The sequence below is a fragment of the Oncorhynchus mykiss genome, chromosome 9 (assembly GCF_013265735.2).
Source record: "Oncorhynchus mykiss isolate Arlee chromosome 9, USDA_OmykA_1.1, whole genome shotgun sequence".
NCBI classification, from domain to species: domain Eukaryota; kingdom Metazoa; phylum Chordata; class Actinopteri; order Salmoniformes; family Salmonidae; genus Oncorhynchus; species Oncorhynchus mykiss.
This window is the reverse complement of record NC_048573.1, coordinates 11,660,837-11,682,066: the sequence shown is the minus strand read 5'-3', so window position 1 is coordinate 11,682,066 and position 21,230 is coordinate 11,660,837. Positions and strand designations below refer to the sequence as shown.

At 44.5% G+C, this 21,230-nt stretch overlaps 1 protein-coding gene across 2 annotated transcripts; it reads right to left on the bottom strand.

Annotated features, from left to right (window-relative positions):
* Nucleotides 1–2,365: 2,365 nt before the first annotated feature.
* On the bottom strand, nt 2,366–21,224 carry LOC110531447 (proline-, glutamic acid- and leucine-rich protein 1). Of its 2 annotated transcripts, none has more exons than XM_036987326.1 (16): nt 21,047–21,224; nt 20,632–20,802; nt 19,883–20,032; nt 18,409–18,480; nt 16,942–17,158; nt 16,715–16,844; nt 16,454–16,541; nt 16,276–16,364; nt 15,816–15,929; nt 15,569–15,719; nt 15,177–15,336; nt 14,916–14,971; nt 11,050–11,274; nt 4,946–5,785; nt 3,687–4,676; nt 2,366–2,934 (listed from the first exon to the last, which is right to left on the bottom strand). In XM_036987326.1, exons 1-16 carry the CDS (start codon nt 21,188–21,190, stop codon nt 2,836–2,838), a joined length of 3,696 nt encoding a protein of 1,231 aa, XP_036843221.1. In that variant the 5' UTR covers nt 21,191–21,224; the 3' UTR covers nt 2,366–2,835. The 2 variants fall into 2 exon arrangements, with proteins under 2 accessions (XP_036843221.1, XP_036843220.1); XM_036987325.1 differs by having other exon boundaries at nt 2,368–2,934; nt 16,715–16,847.
* Nucleotides 21,225–21,230: the final 6 nt, after the last annotated feature.

Genomic DNA, 21,230 nt, shown 5'->3' with positions numbered 1-21,230 from the left:
ATATGTGGGATGGCCAGTCCTCAGTACCAGTCAAGTTAGGACACACCTACTCATTCAAGGGTTTTTCTTCATTATTTTTTTTTTTACATTGTAGAATAATAGTGAAGACATCAAAACTATGAAATAACACATAGCTAGAAAAGTTAGATAAGTTACAGAGGACTATTATTTGTCTGTGGCTTTAGACCTGCAGCAGTAAACATTTCAGTCAAAAAGGTCCAACGCATCAATAAATAAATACAAACAAATAGTACCAGTCAGAAGTTAGGACACACCTACTCATTCAAGTGTGCAAAGTTGTCAAAAGTCAAAAAAATATGTTTTTATTCGTTTAACAATTTTTTGGTTACTAAAGGATTCCATTTTTGTTATTTCATAGTTTTGATGTGTTCACTATTATTCTATAATGTAGAAAATATTAACACTTGCAACTGGTCCTGTTAAGTCACTCTGCTAATAGCTCCTATGCACAGCCTGGACTCAGGGGTAGACGTAACATAAGCAACGTAAATCCTGGAACACTCCAATTAGTATCATACTGTATGATACGTTTCCGGTGGTATGTATTCATTTGTGGATGTCCATCATCCATTTCAAATGATATGTTAGGAAATGCAATTTGTACAATATGTTACAAATTACAATGTGTTGTGGCTAATGTTGGCTAGGTGGCCAACGTTAGCTAGGCTAGGGGTTAGGAGTTAGGTTAAATGGTTAGGGGAATTGTTAGTTGACATGATAAGCAGTTGCAAAGTAGCTAAAAAGTAGTAAAAGTTGCTAATTAGCTAAAATTATGAGATTCTAACACACAACCTTTGGGTTGCTAGACATTCGAGTTATACACAAAACCGTCTAACCACCCTACTTTCATTTTGGCTTTAAGTAATCTTCTGTCTTATGTAACCATACCAAATGTAACCTATCATAATAATTAGAGTATTCCGGACTTAGTTTACTATGTTACATCTAGTCTGAGACCAGGCTGCTATCTAAAATGTGGTCTGAGAATATCTATAGATTGTCTGCCGTGTGTATTCAGTCCAAGTGGGAGAGATCGGAAGTTCTATTTTGTCATGTGTAGAATCTCCATCCTGTGGCTTAGAATCATGTCTGTTCTAAACATTCCATCATTCTGAAACATTCTGTAGTGTTCTACAGAACACAGCTGTTCCATTCTACTCCCCTCAGACCAAATCTGCAGCCTAAACTCTCTAGAAGCACCCCCCCAAATGGTGACGTCATCCCTAGAGTGTGTGTGGGTGCGTCAGACATTCTGACCGTCTCAGTCTGTTACATCTTCCACCAACCTAGATACATATATGTTCCTAGCACTCGACTGGCCCAAGTCAACAGAGGGATAGACGAAGCTAGACACACACACTACACAAAATGGGTGAATACACAGAAACAACAGTCACACTTCATGAAGAACTTAAGACCTTTCGGTCAAGATGCCCCAGGTTATAACCTAGTGTCAACATGGTGCTAGATTGTCTACTAGTGAACGTCCTTCCATTGGCTTCTTGCCAGTTGCGCTTCTCATTGGTTTATCATCGTCAATAGATCCTCTTCGAGTAATACTGGTCACACAAGACACTTCCGGGACCTTTCAGTCAAGATGCCCCATGGCTACTGATAGTTCTGCTCCGAGTAATCTTGGTTAGCCCAGAACTAAAATCTTTACGATGTCTGTCCACAAGAGATGAGTTGAGTAATAACATGATCACAGCTCAGCCTGCATTGCACAGACTAATATACTAGATATTGCACAGCACTCAACACACTTCCTGTTTTAAACAGTACAGAGTAGCACAGTGCTATGTAGGCTGAAAAAATAACCTCTAAAAATGAAACCTAAATTAAGCATTCATACTAACAGTAGGGTGAGTTTTTACAGTAGGTAGGGAGTTAATAAATTCCCAAAGTCAAACTGAAACTTCATCTGAAACATCAATAGAGAGACTTTCAGCAGTTGTCTTTGAAGTTGATTTATTTTATAACAAAAAGAATTGATACTGTATATAAGACCTCAAAAACATGAACATGATAGGTGACCAAAACCACACTACTACTAACACTACCACGACTACACTCACTAACTGTAGGGTACCACACAGCAGTACTACCACCACCACGACTACACTCACTAACTGTAGGGTACCACACAGCAGTACTACCACCACCACGACTACACTCACTAACTGTAGGGTACCACACAGCACTACTGAAGAGCTGCAGTCTTCACTGCTGTGTCTTTCAATCATTTGATGTCCAAGACTTTAAGGTTGATGTAAACTAACCTAACTGGTGTTTTATTTATTTATATTTATATATATATATATATATATATATATATATATATATATATATATATATATATATATATATATATATATAATATGAATTGAATATGGAGTCCAGAGTGTATTACAAATGCTTTCACTTTCCTGGAAGTCGAATCGTCATTTTTATTTTAGGAACATTCCATCTCCAACATCTAAAAAGTGTGGATGTCGATTTCCAATGAAATAAACAAGTCATACAGAGACTATATGGCAATTTTCAATCTTTTCAACATTGTCTAAGCTGCAGGTTGGTAATGAATAGTAGTGTGAGACGGATGCAAAATGCAGCGGTAACCTTCTCAAAATACACAGGTTTCCCAGAAATTCTGATCGGAGGATTTCATGCTTTATTCCCTCACGATTCTGGGAGTCTTCGCAACCGAGATGTCGGGAAAACCTGAGAATTTTGAAACCTTATGTGAGACTATAGGAAGGGGGTAGAAAACAAGTTGTTCTAATGGTTTGGTGACGAAGCCATGGCTGGACATCTTTACGAGGGGAGGTTGGATGCCGATGGACCTTTTTCCTCGTCGTCTGGAGGGCAGGCTACAAAATCAGCCAACATGGACGCCATGACTTCTTCATCCAACTGAGTGAGTGTGAGAGAGACGGACGAGACAGAGACAGAGAGACAGACGAGACAGAGAGCAAACAGAAACACAGGTTAGATTTACATTATTCTGTGGCTAAGGAACTGGACAAGTCATTAACTAGCATTTTGTATCTTAAAACAGTTGTTGTTTTGTACTCTGGATCTGAAATTATACAATGACTTGAGGTTAAAGTGCTGTCAGCTTTAATTGAGGGTATTTTCATCCATAACGGGTGAACCGTTTAGAAATTACAGCACTTTTTAATACATGGTCCCCCACATTGTAGGGGACCAAAAGTATTGGGACAAATTCCCTTCTGTTTATTAACGTTGTCAAAAGTTTAGGGATTTGGTCCCATATTCATAGCATGCAATGATACATCAAGCTTGTGACTCTACAAACTTGTTAGATTCATTTGCTGTTTGTTTTGGTTGTGTTTCAGATTCTTTTGTGCCCAATATAAATGAATGGTAAATAATGTATTGTGTCAATTTGGAGTCACTTTTATTGTAAATAAGAATAGAATACATTTCTAAACACTTCTATGTTAATGTGGATGCTACAATGACTACAGATTGTCCTGAATGAACCGTGAATAACGATGAGTGAGAAAGACTTACGGAGCTCACTGTATCTACACACAAACCATGTCCAAGGAAGTCACTCATGAGAAAATGTGTAGGTTGTAAAATCAGCTAAAAGGCTTGGAATGTGAATGGTTAAAGATGGTCTGAGAAAGAGTTCTTACCTTTTTCTTCTCTGTGCCCTGTCCTGTTCCTTCCTCCTCTCCCTCCCTCTTCCTCTTCATCCCTCTCCCATCCTCTTCTCCATCCTCCTCTCCCTCTTCTCCTCCTTTCTCTCGTTCAGGCTCCTCCCCCTCTGTCTCGCTCGGAGCAGCTGATGGCTTAACTTCCTCTTTAGCAGACTCCCCGCCCTGTTTTGCTGGTTCTTCTCCCTGATTGGACGGCTGGTCGCTGCCGCCCACCCTCACTTCCTGTGCAGGCTCTGCCTCCTGTTTGTGTTGAGGGGTGGGGCCTTCAGAAGAGGGCGCTGCCTCTGGACGATCAGCTCCCTGCTGCTCACATGACACCACTTCCTGCCCATGCCCCTCCCCTAGCTCCTCCCTCTCTTCCAGAGCACCGCCCGTCACACAGAGAATCTGAGGCATTGTCGGGTCGTTCATTCCATCAGCGTCATCCTCCTCTCCTTCCCTCTCTTCCTCCAGCACACCGATGCTCTCTACCTCCTGAGCCTTCACCCCTTCTTCCCCGTACACCCTTCTGTTAGTCCCCAGCTCCTCTATACCTCCTTCCATCTCTCCCTCCACACAGAATCCGCCCATCCCTTCATCCTCCGGCACTTCTCTGAGCACCTCTCCTTCCTCCCTCCCCATTCCTCCTCTCCTCCCTTCTCTGTCCAACGGCCTGATCTCTCCCTCCTCTTCTTCCTCCTCATCCTCCTCTTCTTCCTCCTCCCCCTCTTCCTCCTCATAGTCATCAAACTCTTCTCCATAAAACTCTTCTTCTTCATCTGGGAAATCGCTCCCTTCTTCCTCCTCTTCTTCATCCTCCAACCCCTCCTCATCCTCCTCCTCTCCCAGCTCATCCTCATCCTCCATCTCTTCATCCTCCTCCTCTTCCTCATCAGAGCTGTTGATATTAATAACAGAATGATCTTCCTCACTGGCCTGTTGCTGCTGTAGGGCTCTGCTGGGCTGAGCTAGCTGGTTCTGGAGCATCTGTAGACAGAGGTAGAACACTTTAAAAACATCTGTCGGATCATGTTGTGAAACAAGCAATGCATAGTGTAGAGAACCATTGTACCACATATATTTTAAATAACCCAAAATATAGTATTTTCAGCTATTTAAATCTGGTGTACCAAACCGGACGTAAAAACGAAACTTAAGGGGGGAAGCATAGAAATAGTGCACATAGAACAGTTCTACCACTTCACAGACTTGCTTTTAATGAGATATCTATAACTCACATTTCTTTGTGATTTTACCTGTATGGGGAGACCCAGTGGCGTGGGCTGACCTGGGACTGGTGACTGGCCCTGAAGCAACATCTGCTGGAGCTGGGCTCCAGGGATGGAGTCAGCCCCAACTCCTAGCCCCACAGAGGGAGCACCGAGCTGGGTCACGCCGGTGGAGTTGAGGGGGGGAACCAGAGAGGCTAGTGGAGCTGGAGGGAATGAGTTGATGGAGTTAGGAGCGGAGGAGGAGGGGAGGAGAGGGTGAGGGAGGGAGGTGGAGGGGAGGTCATTGGCGAGGGGGAGGGAGATGTCACCGCCTGGGTCGTCCCCTGGACCAGGTATGGGGAGAGTGACCCCACCTGGTACTAAGGAAGACACGGGGAGAGTGGCCACGGTGCTGATGCCATCTTGGTTCTCTAACATCAGCATCCCCCGTGGGAAGATGACAACACTATCGTCTGAGTCGCTCTCCAGTGAAATCTCCACATCCTCCGCTTCCTCTTTGTCGTAACGGATGAAGACGGGTCTCTGGCCCTCTGAGAGCCCCAGCCCTGCCAGCTCGCCCTGATGGGGGGAAAGGAGCAGGTCTCCTGGGGTAGAGCCCTGGCCAGAGAGCCCCGGAGGAACCAGAGACAGGTGATTGTCCAGGGAACCTAGGAGGGTGTGGCCTAGGCCGAGTGAGTGTCGGCCTGGGAAGGGCCCTCCGAGGAGAGTGGGGAGGGTGAGGCTGGAGGCCTGGGAAGGGGTGAGGAGGGAAGTGGCAGGGCTGGGTTTGAGGGTGAGGGGGGGCAGGGGGAGGCAGAGGGATGGGGTGCGGGGGTGGAGAAGGGAGTTGCATATGGTCAGGGCCTCAGTGCAGAAGGAGGAGACCTGAGGAGAACAGAGACAGATGGAGAGTAAGATCAGTAAGCAAGTGCATTCCAAAGGTCACTATTCCAGTACATTTCACTATGGACAACAATTTGCCTGAGCTAACAAAAAGGAGAAAATACATTTTCCTAGAGTATCTCTAAACCTTTCTAACTAGTCAACAGCCTGAGTGTAACATGACACCGCATAACTCTTGTTGACTCTCCCAAAACATTAATTTTATTCACAGTTAACTTGATTGCCGACAGTTTTCCTTTTTCAAGACAAAACCTGATTGCTGACCTGCAAAACATTTTTTGGGACTATATCAACAGTGGACGAATTAAACAAATACCAAAGATAGTTTTTGGGTAGCGTTTTCCTTTAAATATAATGCATTCGGAAAGTATTCTGACCCCTTCACTTTTTCTACATTATGTTACAGTCTTATTCTAAAATGCATTAAATTAAGAAAAACATCTCACCAATCTACTACACACAATAATGACAAAGTAAAAACAGGTTATGTATTTATTGCAAACAAATTTAAAAAAACTGAAATACCTTTAAATACCTATAAGTATTCAGACCCTTTGCTATGAGACTTGAAATATACCAGCAACAGTGTGTGAAAACCTTGTGAAGACTTACAGAAAACATTTGACCTCTGTCATTGCCAACAAAGGGTATATAATAAAGTATTGAGATAAACTTTTGTTATTGACCAAATACTTATTTTCCACCATAATTTGCAAATAAATTCATAAAAAATCCTACAATGTGATTTTCTGGATTTTTTTTCTCATTTTGTCTGTCATAGTTGAAGTGTCCCTATGATGAAAATTACAGGCCTCTCATCTTTTTAAGTGGGAGAACTTGCACAATTGGTGGCTGACAATATTTTTTTGCCCCACTGTAAGGTCCTACAGTTGACAGTGCATGTCAGAGCAAAAACCAAGCCATGAGGTCGAAGGAATTGTCCATAGAGCTCCGAGACAGGATTGTGTCGAGGCACAGATCTGGGGAAGGGTACCAAAACATTTCTGCAGCATTGAAGGTCCCCAAGAACACAGTGGCCTCAATCATTCTAAAATGGAAGAAGTTTGGAACCACCAAGACTCTTCCTAGAGCTGGCCATCCGACCAAACTGAGCAATCGTGGTAGAAGGGCCTTGGTCAGGGAGGTGACCAAGAACACAATGGTAACGACCACAGAGCTCTAGAGTTCCTCTGTGGCGATGGGAGAACCTTCCAGAAGGACAACCATCTCTGCAGCACTCCACCAATCAGGCCTTTATGGTAGAGTGGCCAGATGGAAGGCACTCCTCAGTAAAAGGCACATGACAGCCCTCTTGGAAGCACCTAAAGGACTGAGAAACAATATTTTCTGGTCTGATGAAACCAAGATTGAACTCTTTGGCCTGAATGCCAAGCGTCACGTCTGGAGGAAACCTGTCACCATCCCTACGGTGAAGCATGGTGGTGGCAGCATCATGATGTGGGGATGTTTTTCAGCGGCAGGGACTGGGAGACTAGTCAGGATCGAGGGAAATATGAACGAAGCAAAGTACAGAGAGAATTTTGATGAAAACCTGCTCCAGAGTGCTCAGGACCTCAGACTGGGGCGAAGGTTCACCTTCCAACAGGACAACGACCCTAAGCACACAGCCAAGACAACGCAGGAGTGGCTTTGGGACAAGTCTCTGAATGTCGAGGCACAGGTTGGATGGGCAGCAACGCTCCCCATCCAACCTGACACGAGCTTGAAAGGATCTGCAGAGAAGAATGGGAGAAACTCCCCAAATACAGGTGTGCCAAGCTTGTAGCATCATACCCAAGAAGACTCAAGGCTGTAATCGCTGCCAAAGGTGCTTCAACAAAGTACTGAGTAAAGGGTCTGAATACTTATGTACATACATAAAATGGATTAAAAACTTGTTTATGATTTCTCATTATGGGGTATTGCGTGTAGATTGAGGGGAAACAATTGTTTTTAATCCATTTTAGAATAAGGCTGTAACAATATGAGGAAAAAGTCAAGGGGTCCACAAACCCCCGAGGTGCCTTATCGCCATTGGTTACCAACGTAATTAGAGCAGTAAAAATAAATGTTCCGTCATACCCGTGGTTTACGGTCTGATATACCACAGCTGTCAGCCAATCAGCATTTAGGGCTACAACCACCAAGTTTATAAATATGGGGTGTGTGTTATACCAGTTAGTGTGTGTGGTGTAGTTGTGTGTGTATAGTAGAATGTTTGTATTTCAAGTGTAATTGATGAGGCAGGAGAAATGTTTACTTGGTTGCTTAAACACAGACAAACAAAACAAAACACCAGGACATCGACAGAGCCGTGTGTGAGAGTCATAAATATAGCCCAGTCCATACCTACTCTTCCTCCCTCCCTCCATACCTACTCTTCTACTCACTCACTCTCCCTCCCCACCCTTCTACTCACTCTCCCTCCCTCCCTCCCTACCCACCCTTCTACTCACTCTCCCTCCCTCCCCTTCTACTCACTCTCCCTCCCTCCCTCCCTCCCCTTCTACTCACTCTCCCTCCCTCCCTACCTACCCTTCTACTCACTCTCCCTCCCTCCATACCTACCCTTCTACTCTCCCTCCCTCCCTCCATACCTACCCTTCTACTCACTCTACCTCCCTCCATACCTACCCACCCTTCTACTCACTCTCCCTCCCTCCCTACCTACCCACCCTTCTACTCTCCCTCCCTCCCTCCATACCTACCCTTCTACTCACTCTCCCTCCCTCCATACCTACCCACCCTTCTACTCTCTCCCTCCCTCCATACCTACCCACCCTTCTACTCTCTCCCTCCCTCCATACCTACCTACCCTTCTACTCCCTCCCTCCCTACCTACCCTTCTACTCACTCTCCCTCCCTCCCTACTCTTCTACTCACTCTCCCTCCCTACTCTTCTAACTCTCCCTCCCTACCCTTCTACTCACTCTCCCTCCCTCCCTCCCTACCCTTCTACTCACTCTCCCTCCCTCCCTACTCTTCTACTCACTCTCCCTCCCTACTCTTCTAACTCTCCCTCCCTACCCTTCTACTCACTCTCCCTCCCTCCCTACCTACCCTTCTACTCACTCTCCCTCCCTCCCTCCCTCCCCTTCTACTCACTCTCCATCCCTCCCTCCATACCTACTCTTCTACTCACTTTCCCTCCCTCCCTCCCCTTCTACTCCCTCCCTCCATACCTACTCTTCTACTCACTCTCCCTCCCTACCCTTCTACTCACTCTCCCTCCCTCCCTACCTACTCTTCTACTCACTCTCCCTCCCTACTCTTCTACTCACTCTCCCTCCCTCCCTACCTCCCCTTCTACTCACTCTCCCTCCCTCCCCTTCTACTCACTCTCCCTCCCTCCCCTTCTACTCACTCTCCATCCCTCCCTCCATACCTACTCTTCTACTCACTTTCCCTCCCTCCCTCCCCTTCTACTCACTCTCCCTCCCTCCCTCCCCTTCTACTCCCTCCCTCCCTCCATACCTACTCTTCTACTCACTCTCCCTCCCTACCCTTCTACTCACTCTCCCTCCCTCCCTACCTACCCTTCTACTCAGTCTCCCTCCCTCCCTCCATACCTACCCTTCTACTCTCCCTCCCTCCATACCTACCCTTCTACTCACTCTCCCTCCCTCCATACCTACCCACCCTTCTACTCACTCTCCCTCCCTCCCTCCCCTTCTACTCCCTCCCTTCCTCCATACCTACTCTTCTACTCACTCTCCCTCCCTACCCTTCTACTCACTCTCCCTCCCTCCCTACCTACCCTTCTACTCAGTCGCCCTCCCTCCATACCTACCCTTCTACTCACTCTCCCTCCCTCCCTCAATACCTACCCTTCTACTCTCCCTCCCTACATACCCTTCTACTCTCCCTCCCTCCCTCCATACATACCCTTCTACTCCCCCCCTCCCTCCATACCTACCCTTCTACTCCCCCCTCCCTCCATACCTACCCTTCTACTCCCCCCCTCCCTCCATACCTACCCTTCTACTCCCCCCCTCCCTCCATACCTACCCTTCTACTCCCCCCCTCCCTCCATACCTACCCTTCTACTCCCCCCTCCCTCCATACCTACCCTTCTACTCACTCTCCCTCCCTCCCTCAATACCTACCCTTCTACTCTCCCTCCCTACATACCCTTCTACTCTCCCTCCCTCCCTCCATACCTACCCTTCTACTCCCCCCTCCCTCCATACCTACCCTTCTACTCCCCCCCTCCCTCCATACCTACCCTTCTACTCCCCCCCTCCCTCCATACCTACCCTTCTACTCCCCCCTCCCTCCATACCTACCCTTCTACTCCCCCCCTCCCTCCATACCTACCCTTCTACTCCCCCCCTCCCTCCATACCTACCCTTCTACTCTCCCTCCCTACATACCCTTCTACTCTCCCTCCCTCCCCCCATACCTACCCTTCTACTCCCCCTCTCCCTCCATACCTACCCTTCTACTCCCCCCCTCCCTCCATACCTAGCCTTCTACTCTCCCCCCTCCCTCCATACCTACCCCTCTACTCTCCCCCTCCCATACATACCCTTCTACTCTCCCTCCCTACATACCCTTCTACTCTCCCTCCCTCCCTCCATACCTACCCCTCTACTCTCCCCCTCCCATACCTACCCTTCTACTCCCCCCCTCCCTCCATACCTACCCTTCTACTCCCCCCTCCCTCCATACCCACCCTTCTACTCCCCCCCTCCCTCCATACCTACCCTTCTACTCCCCCCTCCCTCCATACCTACCCTTCTACTCCCCCCCTCCCTCCATACCTACCCTTCTACTCCCCCCCTCCCTCCATACCTACCCTTCTACTCTCCCTCCATACCTACCCTTCTACTCTCCCTCCCTACATACCCTTCTACTCTCCCTCCCTCCCCCCATACCTACCCTTCTACTCCCCCCCTCCCTCCATACCTACCCTTCTACTCCCCCCCTCCCTCCATACCTAGCCTTATACTCTCCCCCCTCCCTCCATACCTACCCCTCTACTCTCCCCCTCCCATACCTACCCTTCTACTCTCCCTCCCTACATACCCTTCTACTCTCCCTCCCTACATACCCTTTTACTCTCCCTCCCTCCCTCCATACCTACCCTTCTACTCCCCCTCCCCCCTCCCCTACCTACCCTTCTACTCTCCCTCCATACCTAAAGGCTGCATCCAGTGTGTTTGTGTGTGTGTGTGTGTGTGTGGGGGGGGGGGGGGGGGGGGGGTCCCTGCCTGTGCAGTACCTGCATGCATATTTCCCCTTACCTTCAGGCTCCTATCCCTGCGTCCGTGACTGAGTATGGACACCGTACAGGTGAGGGGTGGGGGCCATCGAGGTGGGGGCACTAGGACCAGGGCTAGGAGCAGACGGTACAGCTCCCTACGAGGGAGGGCACTACCGTATTGACCACTAACACCCCCAGCCCCACAGTCTCCCCCATGCTGCTGCTGCAGGCGTACACACAACGGGAGGACGACATCGTGGAGACGCTGGGGGAAAAGAGAGAGAGAGCATTAACACACACAGTATCATAAACACTATGGGGAAGGTTTATAGAATACCACACACACAGTATCATAAACACTATGGGGAAGGTTTATAGAATACCACACACACAGTATCATAAACACTATGGGGAAGGTTTATAGAATACCACACACACAGTATCATAAACACTATGGGGAAGGTTTATAGAATACCACACACAGTATCATAAACACTATGGGGAAGGTTTATAGAATACCACACACACAGTATCATAAACACTATGGGGAAGGTTTATAGAATACCACACACACACAGTATCATAAACACTATGGGGAAGGTTTATAGAAGAATACCACACACAGTATCATAAACACTATGGGGAAGGTTTATAGAATACCACACACACAGTATCATAAACACTATGGGGAAGGTTTATAGAATACCACACACACACAGTATCATAAACACTATGGGGAAGGTTTATAGAATACCACACACACAGTATCATAAACACTATGGGGAAGGTTTATAGAATACCACACACAGTATCATAAACACTATGGGGAAGGTTTATAGAAGAATACCACACACAGTATCATAAACACTATGGGGAAGGTTTATAGAAGAATACCACACACAGTATCATAAACACTATGGGGAAGGTTTATAGAAGAATACCACACACAGTATCATAAACACTATGGGGAAGGTTTATAGAAGAATACCACACACAGTATCATAAACACTATGGGGAAGGTTTATAGAATACCACACACACAGTATCATAAACACTATGGGGAAGGTTTATAGAAGAATACCACACACACAGTATCATAAACACTATGGGGAAGGTTTATAGAATACCACACACACAGTATCATAAACACTATGGGGAAGGTTTATAGAAGAATACCACACACACAGTATCATAAACACTATGGGGAAGGTTTATAGAAGAATACCACACACAGTATCATAAACACTATGGGGAAGGTTTATAGAATACCACACATACAGTATCATAAACACTATGGGGAAGGTTTATAGAAGAATACCACACACACAGTATCATAAACACTATGGGGAAGGTTTATAGAATACCACACACACAGTATCATAAACACTATGGGGAAGGTTTATAGAATACCACACACACAGTATCATAAACACTATGGGGAAGGTTTATAGAATACCACACACACACAGTATCATAAACACTATGGGGAAGGTTTATAGAAGAATACCACACACAGTATCATAAACACTATGGGGAAGGTTTATAGAATACCACACACACACACAGTATCATAAACACTATGGGGAAGGTTTATAGAATACCACACACACAGTATCATAAACACTATGGGGAAGGTTTATAGAATACCACACACACAGTATCATAAACACTATGGGGAAGGTTTATAGAATACCACACATACAGTATCATAAACACTATGGGGAAGGTTTATAGAATACCACACACACACACAGTATCATAAACACTATGGGGAAGGTTTATAGAATACCACACACACAGTATCATAAACACTATGGGGAAGGTTTATAGAATACCACACACAGTATCATAAACACTATGGGGAAGGTTTATAGAATACCACACACAGTATCATAAACACTATGGGGAAGGTTTATAGAAGAATACCACACACAGTATCATAAACACTATGGGGAAGGTTTATAGAATACCACACACAGTATCATAAACACTATGGGGAAGGTTTATAGAAGAATACCACACACAGTATCATAAACACTATGGGGAAGGTTTATAGAATACCACACACAGTATCATAAACACTATGGGGAAGGTTTATAGAAGAATACCACACACAGTATCATAAACACTATGGGGAAGGTTTATAGAATACCACACACACACAGTATCATAAACACTATGGGGAAGGTTTATAGAAGAATACCACACACAGTATCATAAACACTATGGGGAAGGTTTATAGAATACCACACACACACAGTATCATAAACACTATGGGGAAGGTTTATAGAAGAATACCACACACAGTATCATAAACACTATGGGGAAGGTTTATAGAATACCACACACACAGTATCATAAACACTATGGGGAAGGTTTATAGAATACCACACACACAGTATCATAAACACTATGGGGAAGGTTTATAGAATACCACACACACAGTATCATAAACACTATGGGGAAGGTTTATAGAATACCACACACACAGTATCATAAACACTATGGGGAAGGTTTATAGAATACCACACACACAGTATCATAAACACTATGGGGAAGGTTTATAGAATACCACACACACAGTATCATAAACACTATGGGGAAGGTTTATAGAAGAATACCACACACACACACACACAGTATCATAAACACTATGGGGAAGGTTTATAGAATACCACACACACAGTATCATAAACACTATGGGGAAGGTTTATAGAATACCACACACACAGTATCATAAACACTATGGGGAAGGTTTATAGAATACCACACACAGTATCATAAACACTATGGGGAAGGTTTATAGAAGAATACCACACACACAGTATCATAAACACTATGGGGAAGGTTTATAGAAGAATACCACACACAGTATCATAAACACTATGGGGAAGGTTTATAGAAGAATACCACACACAGTATCATAAACACTATGGGGAAGGTTTATAGAATACCACACACACAGTATCATAAACACTATGGGGAAGGTTTATAGAAGAATACCACACACAGTATCATAAACACTATGGGGAAGGTTTATAGAAGAATACCACACACAGTATCATAAACACTATGGGGAAGGTTTATAGAAGAATACCACACACAGTATCATAAACACTATGGGGAAGGTTTATAGAAGAATACCACACACAGTATCATAAACACTATGGGGAAGGTTTATAGAATACCACACACAGTATCATAAACACTATGGGGAAGGTTTATAGAATACCACACACACAGTATCATAAACACTATGGGGAAGGTTTATAGAATACCACACACAGTATCATAAACACTATGGGGAAGGTTTATAGAATACCACACACAGTATCATAAACACTATGGGGAAGGTTTATAGAATACCACACACACAGTATCATAAACACTATGGGGAAGGTTTATAGAATACCACACACAGTATCATAAACACTATGGGGAAGGTTTATAGAAGAATACCACACACAGTATCATAAACACTATGGGGAAGGTTTATAGAAGAATACCACACACAGTATCATAAACACTATGGGGAAGGTTTATAGAAGAATACCACACACAGTATCATAAACACTATGGGGAAGGTTTATAGAAGAATACCACACACAGTATCATAAACACTATGGGGAAGGTTTATAGAATACCACACACACAGTATCATAAACACTATGGGGAAGGTTTATAGAATACCACACACACAGTATCATAAACACTATGGGGAAGGTTTATAGAAGAATACCACACACACACACACACAGTATCATAAACACTATGGGGAAGGTTTATAGAAGAATACCACACACACACAGTATCATAAACACTATGGGGAAGGTTTATAGAATACCACACACACAGTATCATAAACACTATGGGGAAGGTTTATAGAATACCACACACAGAACTGACCTTGTGTATGTCTTCCTTCAGCAGAGTTCCACTGGTCAGTATGATCTGTCTCAGTGCTGTAAAGGAGAGAGTCAATGGCCCTGTACTCTCACCACAGCACGGCTAGTCAAGATATCATTCACCTGTGATTGTCTGTAATGCTACAAATATTCACTGGCAACATGACTCAGAAAAATAAAATTAAAAGACAACCAAAATAATTTATTTAGTTTACACTTCTCTAAAAATGTAACTGCATGAGATAAACCCCCGCCCCCTCACCTTTGAGTGCAGACACGCATGTGTCCTGATTGGCCAGCGAGTCTCCTTTCCTCTGCAGAGAGGCTCCGCCCCCGTTGCCCATACCCAATCCAGGCTTCCGGCTTTTAGGGCAGGGCTTGCTGGAAACCAGATCAGCCACTGTCGACTGGCCCGCACGGAGCTGAGGAGGGGTGGAGAGCGAGAGAGAGAGCGAGCGAATGAGGTGGAGGGGGAGAGAGAAGAAAGGAGGGGGATAAAAAGAAGAGACAGACAGTGAGGCATTAGCAGGGTGAGTGAATAATGTTGACCACAAGCAGTGCACTACATAGGGAACAGGTTTGATTTCAGACAGAGCAATAGTAATGACCATCCTAAGCTTTCGCCATTCCAATAAACCAATCAGATCTTATCACCCTGACAGAGTCCGCTCCCGGCGTGATGTCACCCAGCAGGTGGGCCAGTAGGATCTCGGAGTGGGTGGGGCTTCCCTGCAGCACACCAGCTGAGGCTCCTCCTACCTTGACCCAGAGTTCTAAGGTTCGGTACAGGGACACTCGCACTGCACTATGGGTCAAAGTAGAAACACACAGGAAACCAATTAAAAGATTTTAAAAGTGTGCGTGTGTGTGTGTGCGCGCGCATGTATGCGTTGTAAGTTACCTGAATGCTCGCTGTTGTCCCAGATTGGTTTCAGGTAGAGGGGTCCAGGCAGACAGAGTCTGAGAGAACAGTCTCTGTAACATACTTGAGTACTGCACCAACCCACTGCCTACACTGAGGAACATACAGCAGTGAGTAAGAAGAAATCAATCACTAAGTCCATCAGTCCACCAATTAATTAAACACACCCAATAAAACACTTTTACTTTAAAAGCCAGCACTGGGGTAGCCCGAGTACCAGATCTGTATGTGTTGTCATGCCAACTCATTGCTTGACGACAAAATGACAGAAATGGAGTTGGCATGAGCACAACAGATGTGTTCTGCTGCATTACGGAGGTCGTTGCCTAGGCAACCAAAAACACATTTCCTTGTTTTCAGACAGGTTTTGACTAGATAGGATACAGCTTGTCAGATTTGACCCAGCTAGCATTTGGGTTGCCTTCAGTAGAGTACTTACGCTGTGATGAGAGCATGCAGAACCTTTACAGTATGGTTGTGTATGGAAGGTAACACCAGCAGTCGCACAGACCCATCACCTGTTACATTCTGGAAGGCAAGACACACAGAGATACACTAGTGGTCATACACCAACTACACGGTCGCTCAGTTCTTGTACTTTCTGGAAGTCAACTCACTATGCTCTTGGAGCTGACGGCCAAGGCGCGACAGACCAGGTTGAGAACCTGCTGTACAGGCAAACGCACTGCAGAGGCCGGGTCCACACTGAGAGAAACAAATCCCTGTCAAACACTCATCACTTACATAAACAAAATGGTACTTTTTTTACTTGGAAAATATACTTTTTGGTTCAAATAGAAGGGTAGAGAAATAAAGGTCAGAGTGTGTATGTTTGAGTGTGTTAAAATATTATATACACTGGTGGAAAGTGCACCTACCCGAGGGTGTGTTTGAGTGCCAGGCAGACACCTCTGTATCTGTGTTGGAGCTGGAGGAGGACGAGGGGGTCCGTGTCGTCCAGGGGAGGGTAGGGTAGCTCTACACCTGGCCCCTCATACGGCACCATCCCTTCTAGACCACAGGAGAGAGAGAATCACATCAGATACTCATGACATGCATGGACCATGTTGTTCCAAGATTTCAGTTCATAGAAGTGTTCTTTTACCTGACTCTGTGCTCTGGTAGAGCTGTGCCAGCATGCCATTGGCCGAGGCCAGCAGGCAGTGAAGCTGATTGGTCCATCCCTCGGCTCTACGCCCACCTCCCCCTCTCTCCAAGACTCCGCCCAGACAAGGCAGACGACCATAACACTCACACGCCACCTCTTGGACTTCAGGGATGACACTGTCCATTTTGGATAGGAAACAGGCACCCAGCTTGTCCTGTTGAAGACTAATTGTCAGCGAAGAGGAAATTCCACAGCAGTGGAAGGGCAGTGAAAGTAGATTTTTTTTAAACTTGATCAAATGTGTATTTGTTTTTTTCGGGGGGATTACAGGTATTTTATCCATTTCAAATGGTAAGTTTATAAAACATGTAAGCTGTCACTCAAAAGAAGAAAATAAAGGGTAAGAAATAAAGCTGAATAATAAATTCTGTATAAACAGGAAAACAAAACATAAAAAGAAGTGGGCCTCCATCCCTAAAATGTCTCGAACCATCACTGGCCATGATATCGGTAAGAGTACGTATTCCACATTTGGACCAAAAGGCCACCATCCAGATGGCATTATTGTGTTATTGTTTTTAAATGTTGCACCCAATAGAAATGATGTGGTCAATAATAGGACCAAAGGTTAGTTTACATTGTTTAAGGGAAACATCATTGGAGACCAGTTCTTCCAGGGCCATAAGAGACACCAGATCTCTCTTTATACTCAGCCAGGGGGCAGAAGAGTAATGTCTAAACCAATTTAGGATGGAGAGAAATTCTAGTGCCTGGAAATACAATTTAAAGTTTAGTCCTCCAACGTATTTCCCTCTTTGTAAGTGTGTTACTTTTATCCGGGTTCGCTTATATGTCATATACATTTTAAACCGCATTATGGGATGTTATCCTAACAGCCAGAAGGGGGACTGAGGTGGAATTTTATTGATTTGAGCGTTCTAGGAATCTATTCCCAAATACCTCAAACGGGAAACGATTGAGATTCCATAAGTAGAGATGGAGCCCTCCATCGGGGAATAGTAGGGCAGATTTGGTTAGATGTATCTCTCTCTCAAATGATAAAATACAAGTATTAATACCAATGCCTTTCAGCCCTTAGCCTTCATCAGAGTGGTATACTACAAAGCAGGATCAATGGTTTAGCTGCTAACTTGGATAAACAACCAGAAATAACTACTGATTTTGGGGTTCATTGAGAAAGCTAAACTTGGATATCTGTTTTTGGTTGTTGATTTAATTAGACCATGCCCGAGATAAGCTTATCTTACAAAAAAAAGTTATTTCCTAACATTTAAGCAAGTTAGCTGGCTTGATCCTGCTTAGACGTATACCCCTCAGGGTGTCTTCATAAGAACACCAATTGGCAGAGACAGAAATACAACACAGTGTCTCCTAAACAAACAGAACACGAAAAGACAAGCATCTCATTTGTAATCTAATGAATGTGTGATGTGTACTACTCACCCTCAGGGAGCCACAGGCTCTGGGGTAGAAGGTCATACATGCAGTCATCCCCTCCATGGCCGCTAGGTGAAACTGGCAGAGACAAAAACAAGTGTTTTCCAACCTGTAACTACAATTAGGAGTGTGGCGGTAATGAACTAACGCCAGCCAGGTTATGGTCATGCTAATGACTGCTCTGTCATGGTAATTGTCCGTTAATTAACATAAACACATTTAGCATCTCCTGGTCTTCACACATACAAGCCACTGATGCACACCTTTGGAACATCTACATTTCTTATTTTTTAAAGTTTAAAATATATATTTATTCTAAAACATCACAAGAAATACGTTATTTATTTAGTCAGAAAATTTATTTTAGAAGAACAGAATGTGAGTTGTCCTACTGCATGTTGTCTGGCTATGCTCCCTGCCATAGGCTGTAGGCTTGTTCATTTACAGTGCCTTGCGAAAGTATTCGGCCCCCTTGAACTTTGCGACCTTTTGCCACATTTCAGGCTTCAAACATAAAGATATAAAACTGTATTTTTTTGTGAAGAATCAACAACAAGTGGGACACAATCATGAAGTGGAACGACATTTATTGGATATTTCAAACTTTTTTAACAAATAAAAAACTGAAAAATTGGGCGTGCAAAATTATTGCTATGGTGCCTGCGGCATTTGTGGAGCAATGGGTAACGCTGCTTTAAGGGTGGCTGTTTTCGATGTGTTCCTGGTTCGAGCCCAGGTAGGGGCGAGGAGAGGGACGGAAGCTATACTGTTACACTGGCAATACTAAAGTGCCTATAAGAACATCCAACAGTCAAAGGTTAATGAAATACAAATAGTATAGAGAGAAATAGTCCTATAATAACTACAACCTAAAACTTCTTACCTGGGAATATTGAAGACTCATGTTAAAAGGAACCACCAGCTTTCATATGTTCTCATGTACTGAGCAAGGAACTTAAACGTTAGCTTTCTTACATGGCACATATTGCACTTTTACTTTCTTCTCCAACACTGTGTTTTTGCATTATTTAAACCAAATTGAACATGTTTCATTATTTATTTGAGAGTAAGTTGATTTTTTTTAAATGTATTATATTAAGTTAAAATAAAAGTGTTCATTCAGTACTGTTGTAATTGTCATTTTTACATTTATTTGTTAAAGTTTTTAAAAATCGTCCGATTAATCGGTATTGGCTTTTTTTGGTCCTCCAATAAATCTGTTTCGGCGTTGAAAAATCATAAACGGTCGACCTCTACTACCAACACATGTCCAGAGTGCATAAGAGGAGATTACCGTGACTCAACAGTCACCTGGAATTTGACTGTGGTCATGACTGACGGTGTGGCGGAAATACGGTCACTGCAACAGTCCTACCTACAATCTGAAACATTCTACAACAAAATGGAGCAGATTTTGCCACCATCACAATTTGCTTCAAATTGTATCCTTCAGCCTACGCAATTTAAGCGTTAGTCTTACCTCAGACTTGAGGCCTAGCAGGGAGGTGAGGATCCCCAGGATAGAGTTGAGGCCCACCTCCCTGGCCAGCTCAGGTAGCTGGGAGGAGTACTGGAGCAGGTCCTGCAGAACACCCACCGCTAGCTGGATGGACGGGAGAGGGGCCTGGGACTGAGAGAGAGAAAAAAAAATTAAGTGTGAAAAGAAATACATTTAGCCCTCGAGTTGAAGACCATAGCAAAACATTAGGATTATTGCAAAACATTTTTCAAAGGAAAACTCTAGGAATCAAACGAAGCCTACTCGAATTTGTCCAATAGAAACTCTTGTTTTTAAATTTGGAGTAGACGCTTTCCGTTGCAAAACGTTTTGCTACAGTCTGCGACTAATTGATACACCCCAGCTCTTTCTGACGCCCCCATGATTTCAGATGAGAAAGAGGTGTTTTATTTATTTGTGTTGTGCAGGTTTGATTTGTCTCATTGTAAATGTTTTGGACCAATGTAGTTACTAGTTACAGTACCTGCGTTTCTTAATCGAGGGGTGTACTTATTACACCGATTCTGTTGCAAAACATTTAGAGTTTTAAATTGGACATATTCAGGTTGATCCTCATTTTATTAGGTTTGTGCTGTTTGCATCCGTTTGGTTCTAAAACAATAAACAATTACCTTTGCAAGAAGTAATGAATACACCCCAGATGTTTGCCACAGGTGTGTGTTTATGGTGAAAGTCTACAGGTGTTTCCAGTCCATACACGTGTGTCTTACCTGTATGACCTGCTGTAGGGACCTTAGCCAAGACAGACAGTGTTGCTGGAACACATCGCTAGAACTATCCTTGACCAACACTGACAGCAGACACAGGCCCTCAAACCTGGTTTTGCTGTTTCCGAGTTTGGCATTGCTGAGTCCCACGAGACCACCAACTGCTGCCGAACTCTGGGGGTTAGAAGCGGAGCGAGAAGTAAGAGACAGGAACCAGGCGATCGACCCTACTATACACACTTTAGAAGCAACACTTCAATAGAGTTAGCTATGTAGCAAGCTATATAGCTGTGACACAACAGTAAACGGGAAAACAAAGACTAGCACGAGTCCATTGCATTGAAACAGATGCTACGGACTGGCGCCGATGGGTTGCTGCCATCCGTAGCTACTTCCAATAATAGCTGGCTAATTTTACCTGAGTCGAAACCACTCCATGCTCCCGGTAATTTGCTAAAAGTGCAGGTAAATATTCGGGCCGCTGCTCTTTCAGAACAGACAACAGACCCTCGGTTAACCGCATATTGGCGGGGCCATGCATCCAAGCCGCTGTTGCAGCCATCTTGCCACTTCGCCACGCTACAACGTCATCATTGTACGAC

Bases quoted from the DNA above. Each gene is read 5' to 3' on its own strand.
- LOC110531447 (XM_036987325.1), bottom strand. From the start codon at position 21,190: ATGGCTGCAACAGCGGCTTGGATGCATGGCCCCGCCAATATGCGGTTA. The intron at 14,972-15,176 runs GTGAGGGGGCGG...TCTCCTTTACAG, and splicing joins ATGCGTGTCTGCACTCAAAG to CACTGAGACAGATCATACTG. The intron at 5,786-11,049 runs GTAAGGGGAAAT...TGTTCTCCTCAG, and splicing joins GCAGGGATAGGAGCCTGAAG to GTCTCCTCCTTCTGCACTGA.